Source organism: Triticum aestivum, chromosome 4A (genome assembly GCF_018294505.1).
Source record: "Triticum aestivum cultivar Chinese Spring chromosome 4A, IWGSC CS RefSeq v2.1, whole genome shotgun sequence".
NCBI classification, from domain to species: Eukaryota; Viridiplantae; Streptophyta; class Magnoliopsida; order Poales; family Poaceae; genus Triticum; species Triticum aestivum.
In genome coordinates, this window is record NC_057803.1 from 110,309,393 (window position 1) to 110,317,431 (window position 8,039).

General features: G+C 47.6%; 1 protein-coding gene across 1 annotated transcript; it reads left to right on the forward strand.

Moving 5' to 3' along the window:
- Nucleotides 1-519: 519 nt before the first annotated feature.
- Nucleotides 520-3,384, forward strand: LOC123085461 (uncharacterized). Its single transcript, XM_044507095.1, has 3 exons — nucleotides 520-763; nucleotides 880-2,734; nucleotides 2,828-3,384. The coding sequence occupies exon 2, from the start codon at nucleotides 1,111-1,113 to the stop codon at nucleotides 2,719-2,721; it is 1,611 nt and encodes a 536-aa protein (XP_044363030.1). The 5' UTR covers nucleotides 520-763; nucleotides 880-1,110; the 3' UTR covers nucleotides 2,722-2,734; nucleotides 2,828-3,384.
- The last annotated feature ends 4,655 nt before the right edge of the window (nucleotides 3,385-8,039 follow it).

An 8,039-nucleotide genomic window follows, 5' to 3' on the forward strand; every position in this document is an offset into this window, starting at 1 on the left:
TCATTCGCATCTTGCTTATGTTGTGTCGCTAACCCGTATACTCTATCTGTTCCAAAATATTTCACATATTGGTTTTGTTTGAAGTCAAATTTATATTAAAAAGGATGAAAATCAATATACTACAATAAAAAATACAATTTGATGGATTTACTGATGTTGGTTTGGTATTTCAAATGTTGATTTTTTGATATAAACATCGTCAAACTTCACAAAATTTGACTGAAGGCAAAATTACTATGTGAAGTGTTTAGAAACGGTGGAATCTCTACAAAGACTTATATTTAGAAACGGAGGAAATACTTTACTATTCATTTTTTCAAAACAGCAATTTTTGCAACTCAAAAGAATCCAAACTCGACTAGAGAGGAGGGCCGAGGAGAGCCCGTCGATCCCATTCACCCTCCTCTGGCTGGCATTCCCGATCCAAGGCGAGCCAATCCTTCCCACCCAGGCAGCCGTCACCGTCAAGTAACGGCCCCCCACCCTCCCCCTCGTCCCGGCTCCTTCTGGGGGAGGCCGCCTCCGCCCCCCGCCCCGGCTCCTTCTGCGCCCACCGTCGCCTTTAACTCCCCCCTCCTCCGTTACCGTCTCCCCCCTTCCCACCTCCCCCACCCGCCGCTCATCAACATTCAACAGGAATTCGATTTGATTTCGATTGTTTGATTGCAACTCTGCTCTGCTGCGGGAGAGGCCTCCACCACGCTCTCGCCGGGGCAGCTGTTCTTCGATTTTAGGGTTTGCGAAGCCCTTGGATTTCGCGTAGGTACGTGGCTCTCCTCGGGCCGGATCTCGAATCCGTGGGATTTCTCATTAGATTCGGGTTTGGAATGCGAGATTGATTGATTGGTTGATGTGGTTTTTTTCCCGTGTGATTTGCAGGGAGAGCCTCCTCCCGGCCGTGTGATGGACGCGAGGGAGATGTGAAGCCTGGCTGTTAACTGATGCTCGTGGAGAGATTCGGAGGAGAGGAGCGCGCGGTGAGGAGGCGGTGGAGGCGGAAGCGCCGGAGAGTTGGGCACCAGCGCAGCCACGGACGACGCGCAGCCGCCGGGGGTCGAGGCCTGGAACAGGGCTGCTCCGCCCCTGACGGCCGCCGCCGCCGCCGCCTCCATGGGGGAGTCGCTGCTCACCGCGCTCTCCATGGACACCGCCACGGCCCACCACCCGCACCAGGGCCCCTCCACCTTCCTCTCCATGGACACTGCCTCCCACGACGAGTTCGACCTCTTCCTCCCGCCGCCAGGCCCCTTCCAGCGCTGCCTCCATGCCGCCGCAGCCGCCCCCCCTGACATCAACCTCCCCCTCGCCGCCGACCCGTCTCCTCCCCCTCCGGCCCTGCAGACCACCACCCTCCATGAGTCCAACGTCGACATGCTAGATGTTGGCCTCGGCTGCCCGCAGCTCTATGACTCGGACTCGCCTGCTGCTGCCGCCGCGACCTCCGCCCCGGTGTCCACCACAACAACTGTCCATGTGTCTCACACCAAGAGCTCCGGTTCCAGCGCCGCGCGCAAGTGCGTGAAGCGGAACGATAGCATCTGGGGTGCATGGTTCTTCTTCACCCACTACTTCAAGCCGGTCATGTCGGCTGATAAGGGCGGCAAGACGAAGGCACCCGCTGCTGCCGGGAATGGTAATAGTGCCACACTGGATGCTTTCCTGGTGCAGCATGACATGGAGAACATGTACATGTGGGTGTTTAAGGATCGGCCGGAGAATGCCCTGGGGAAGATGCAGCTGAGGAGCTTCATGAATGGTCACTCGCGCCTCGGGGAGCCACAGTTTCCTTTCAGCGCAGACAAAGGGTTTGTGCGCTCACACCGGATGCAGCGTAAGCACTACCGGGGGTTGTCAAACCCGCAGTGCCTTCATGGGATTGAGATCGTGCGGGCACCAAACTTAGTGGGTGTTCCTGAGGCCGATATGAAGAGGTGGTTCGAGCTCACCGGGAGAGATGCCAATTTCTCCGTTCCCACTGAGGCGGATGATTTTGAATCATGGAGGAATCTGCCGACCACGGAATTTGAGCTCGAGAGGCCTGCAACTGCTGCTCCAGCAAAGAGCACCTCACATGGCCATCACAAGAAGGTGCTGAATGGTTCTGGCCTTAACCTGTCGACACATGCATCAAAACATGGTTCTGGGGATGGTATGGACATCTCAGCTGTCTGCCACAAACGTAGGAAGGATTCCTCCCCCTCTGCCATGGAAGAGGATTGCAGCAATTCAAATTCAGACAAGGTTCAGGATATGGATGTGAGCCACACTTTTGAGCCATCATGGACAAATGACTTCACCGGTGTGATGCGTCATGCTTCTGGGCCAGTAACTGCCGCAAAAACAATATATGAAGATAGCAAGGGCTACTTGATCATCATTAGCCTGCCATTTGCTGATATACAGAAGGTGAAGGTTACCTGGAAGAACACTCTTACGAATGGCGTCGTTAAGATATCATGCACTAGCGTGGGACGGATGCCATTCTTGAAGCGACATGATCGGACCTTCAAGTTGACGGATCCTTCACCTGAGCATTGTCCACCAGGGGAGTTCATCCGGGAAGTTCCATTGCCTACCCGGATCCCAGAAGATGCTACTCTGGAAGCATACTGTGATGAATCAGGAACAGGCCTAGAGATTATTGTCCCTAAACACCGTGCTGGACCTGAAGAACATGAAGTCCGTGTGTCCCTGAGGCCTCCCTCATCATGGTGCCAATGAAAACATGTTGAAGGTGTGTGATAGATGTTCATGTAGTAGTTAGAGTGCCCATTATTGTCAGCTGCTCTTGACTGATCCTTTGCTGTCTTGTCTGCTAACCCTCTAGTATGCGGGGAGACAAGGTGTGGATGTTACCATACAACAAATGCAGCTCAGTTTTGCTAATTGTGACGGAGCAGTCCTAGTCGATTGAAGCATTCTGGTAGTTGGAAGTTGGCAGCTGTGGAAATTTAGGGGCATGCTACAGGCCACAAGGAGCATATCTGGATTACTCACTCGCCCTATGTTTTGGTATCGTTGCTGGGAGTACCTTGTGTATTATCTTTTGCTTTTGTGGAATTTTTCTTTGTATGAAAGGTTTGTCGCCTGCTCAATGTGCTTCCATTCCATCTGTGCATTACTCTGGCGAGCAGTCTGTTTAGGCATTTATAGTTAGTTTTCATAGGTTGGTGAGAAGTCTGCTTTGTGGGCGTTCCTGGAAACTTCATCCAGGAAAGGAGTTCATGCAAGTGTTTCTAGGATTTGTCCATGTTTTGTGGGTACTATATTGTTTTTATTAGCATTCAAACGCTTTCCAGAAATTGGTGGGAGGCGAGTGCAATTGTTTCAAGGTACCAGTGTAAACAATCTGTCATCAATATAGATTTTAGTCTTTATCAGTTATGTGCACTGCTGTAGTAATTTGAATTCACTTTCATATGCTTTGGTATTGTGTCCAGTTCAACTTCAACCCCGCCCGAAGTGATCGCAGTGTTTGCAACGCCGAGTTTATCTGCATTTTTCTTTTGCCGAAGTATCTGCAAGGATAGAATTTGCCCCATTTGGAGGCATTTACCTATTCTGGTGTCCTATGTCTCACGCAACACCTTGTTAACAACCAGAGAAATTTTCTCATAACAAAGTGGCAACTGTTTTGATATTAAGTTTTTGCCCTGGGACCTGCCAGCTGCTGCTCACCCTGCATCTTCTTTTGAGAACCTTTCTTTTTCTGGAACCACTCACGATGTGGATGAGTAAATGAGGTACAAGATGCAGGGTGAGCAGCATCCATCGTTGTCATCTTATCTTGCAAGTTGGTGGGTTATAGTTGGTGTGTTCCATGATTTTTCCCTTTTGAGGCGATTCGGTTTCACCACCGATTGGTCTTAAATGACGTAGACAGCCAGCACCGGTGTCATTTCCGGTAGGGTTGCATTATACTCCCTCCGTCCCATATCGAGTAATTCCTGGACGCATGGATACGACTGAAGAAAGGCGATGTTTGTTCCTGCGCCGAGGCCTGAGGATCTCTCGCGTATCCACTTGCGATTAGCGTTATCGGCGTTAATCATTTGTTAATCCGACCCTGGTTGACCTGAGAAGGATGGCGTTGCGATGTGGCAACTTGGCGCCGTCGTTTTGTTTTTTGTTTACCTTTTGTGTTGCTGTTGCTGGGCGTGCGTATTTGCTGTTGCTGGGCGTGCGTATGTTTATATGCGCGCCCTCTCTTATCTGCACGTTTCGATAAGCCGGCCTTTCAGGGCCGCTTTATAAGGTGCGCCTCCTCTGCGGTTGCTCCACCCACAGAAGAGCTCCGAGGCCGGGAGTAGGAGGAGTTTTTGATAAGCTCTCAGATTGTTGAGTGCTTATTATTTGGCACGCTGGGCTCCCCTGTAGCAAATAATACATACTCCAGTAATAGCGCTAGTACTACTTTTTGCTGTCTCAATTGGATAAGCTCCTCCTGTTGCTTGTGGAACAACTCGAGTCGTGACTGAGGAAAAGGTGCCCTTTGCATTCTTTAAGGACGGATAAATAGAGGGAGCCCAGGGTCAAATCTTGCAGCACTATGCTGCTATGAATCCGTACCGTGTTAGGCCGTTTCGTGGCCTTATAACCAAATAGTATCCGTAGGGGTAAATTTGGTTTCTGTCACTTTCTCGTACGGCCTGTCAGCGCATGGTATCGTACATACATGCAGGCCGTAGCTGTTTCCTCGATGATGTACTCTACTATCCCCCAGGTTCTTATTATACTCCAAACCGCTGGTGCACTGTCGTCGCGGGAGCATGCACCGAGTGCTCATCCCGTCGTGGCATCCCTGTCGAATATACTCTCCACGTTATTGCTCGCCCGGTTTAGGAAATCTTTCTGGGTCTGAACATGCTTTTTTCTTTTAATAATTTTTTTTGAAACGAGGCAAAAGATTTGACAGTTTCATTGAATAAGGAGAAGATTTTGTTACATCACAGCCCCGCAAAAATGGAAAAGAGGCAAAGGTCTACTCTCACGGCATCAAATTATGCAAATGCCTGGCACCTGCCAGAGCCCAGGTAGAAGCTTCCTCCTAAATCGTCTGCACGATCACTGCGGCCGGTGCCGCCTTGGTCCTGAACACGCATGCATTTCGCTTCTTCCAAATCTCCCAGCTAACAAGATGGAGGAATGAGGCCAAGGCTTTCCGCGGTTGTGCATTGTTGGCAAGGACCTCCTGCATTGTTGGCAAGGACCTCCTCCCACCAAGATCTCACAGTGGCATAGTTCATCCAAAGGGCGATGTCAACATCAAGGTGCAGCCATACAAGAACCTCCTTCCAAACTCGGATGGAGAAGCGACACTTGAACAAAAGTTGTGTCGTGGATTCTTGAACTTGGTTGTAAAGTGGACAACGGTCGCAGTTTGGCCACCTACAACGTTGAAGTCGGTCCGTCGTCCAGATCCTATTTTGCGTCACCAACCATGCAAAAAATTTGCATTTTAAGGGAGCCCAAGCTTTTCAGACAATAGTTTGTAAGTTGGACCGAACGAGGCCAGCGAATTGCGCCAAGTAGGCCGTCTTGGCGGAGTAGCACCCATCATTGGAGAGCTTCCATAGGATGGTGTCCGAGACACCAGGCTGTAGGTTGACGGGCAATAGCTTGCTCCATAGAGCGAAAAATTGTTTAAGATGATCCAAAGATAGTCCTGCACTTATATCAATCAAACCGACCCAGTTATCATCTCTGATGGCCAAGGCAACAGTGATGCACCTTTTCCTTGATAGCTTAAATTTTTTTGGGCGGTGTCTTTGGGGCGGACGGCATCCAACCAAATGGTTTAGACGTCAAATGCTCCACGTGTCCGACAGCCCGCAAGTGCGCCGGCTTCTGGGTTCTTTTCACGACACGTCGTCATGTTGGCTCGGAAACGATAGAGCTGGTCAAGTTCTGTGGCGTGGCCTTCGTGTGGATGGACGGATGGATGGATGGATGCGTCGTGGGGTAGCCGGATCGGGACGCCTCTCACCAGCAACATGCCAACAGATTCTTCTGTGTGCGTCAGGACGTAGAGCGGTAGAGGGTTCAGGGGCATGCCAAATATTCAAAGGTCCAGGCAGTGAGAAGATTGCAGAAGCAAAACTGGTAGTGTGTTCAGATGATGGCCGCGTCCAGATTTGTTCAGAAGCTAGGACGGTGACTGCAGATATCTTGGCCAGAAAGATCGCGTATGTTGAGTTTCAATTCAAAGACTAGCAGTTCGCTGAAACTGGAAGAATTTCAGTCATCTCTTTTTAGGCCTTCGGGTCTCCATCTGAGGGAGCTAGTTGCTTGTTCTATTTTTTGGGAGCTCCTATTTGCCGCTCGCTGTGGCAAAGAGTCGAGCTTTCACACAGGGGCTTCGCCGTGTGGGCCGGCCCGGCTGTAGCGCGCCGGTACTGTAGATAGCACATGTACGTTCCTTTTAATCCTAAAAAAATCTACACTCCTTTTTCCATAGTTTTCTTTAGTATGTTTTTATATTAAAAAACATTTTTTTGAAATTTCTGAATATTTTCTAAAAAGTTCTGCACAGATTTTGAAAACGTGAATTTTTTAAAATTCTTGAAAATGAAGACTTTAAAATTCTAAAAATTTATTAGAATAATGATTTATTTCAATGTGAACATTTCTCTGATCTGTGCATAAGTTTTTGAAAATGAAACATTTTTTGAAATTCTGAACAAAAATTTTAAACACAAATATTCTTAGGAAACACAGTAACATTTTGAATTTTTATTTTGAAAACTTGAACTTTCTGAAATTCTGGATAAAATTTTAAAATAAAAAACAAGGAAATCTGGAAAAAGAACCAACAAAAAAACGATTATAAAAACTGTAGCTTGAACGTTTTCAAAACCGTAAATGAATATTAGCTAATTGGGCCGACCCATCTGCTGGTCGGTTGCTCACTATTCTGTGTGATTGGTGGACAATTCGCTGCGGTGAACCCTATTTGGCGATGCAGGCGCCGGTTATTATTGTTTTCTGTTAATCGGTGCCTGCAGCCGCTTTATCTGGGCTCGGCCCATTTCGCGCTCGCCTCCGGTCCAACCCGCATCTCTTTCCTTCTAGTATTCATGGCGCAAAAAATCCGCGAAAGCTGGGACTCCAACCGAAGATTTCCTGGCTCTCATCGCATTGTGGTAACCACCACGCCACACGAATCATTATGCGCTAAGTTTCATCATTTCCTTATCATCTTTTCTTTCGTTTTTTTTTTCATTTTTTCATTTTTTCCGTTTTTCTTTATTCTTTTTTGTATTTTTCCTTCTTCCTCATTTGATGATTTTTTTTCGAATGTATCCACATTTTTTTACATTGATGAACCTTTTAAAATTCTATGAACTTTTTTCTAATTCAATGAACATTTTCAAATTTTATAAACTTTTTTTCAAATGCAATGAACTTTTTTCAAGAGTGATAAATTTTTCCTTCATTTTTGTGAACTTTTTTCAAAATCGATGAATTTATTTTCAAAGTCACTGAACATTTTTTCGAAAACGATAAACTTTTTTTCCAAACAGATGATTTTTTTTGAAAACGATAAACTTTTTAAAAACTTTTTTCCTAAATCGGTGAACTTTTCTTCAAAAATTATGAACTACTTCTCAAAATCGATGAACGTTTTAAATTCACGATTTATAAAAGAAATAAAAAAACTGAATGATAAATAAATGCTGGTTCATTCACTGTTAGCCCTATTGAAAACAACTTGTGTCCAGTGGGTGTGGTGGTCAGCTAATGTCGAACCAGCCTTGCGGTACCGCGAGCGATGCGGGTTCGATCCCTGAAGCAGCCACATTTTTTAGCTAGGAAATCCCCAGAATTTTCAGCCACATCTTTTGCATTTTATAGCGATTTTGTTCCCTGCGCTTTCCCATCGCGGGCCGGCCCAGCAAGGCGCTGCTGCGGACGCCAACTACCTGTTCCGGCGCTTAAGGCAAGCTCCCACGCAACACACTGCAATTAGGAATCTTGTGGGTTTTGTTCCCTGCGCTTTCCCATCACGGACCGGCCCAGCAAGGCGCTGCTGCGGACGC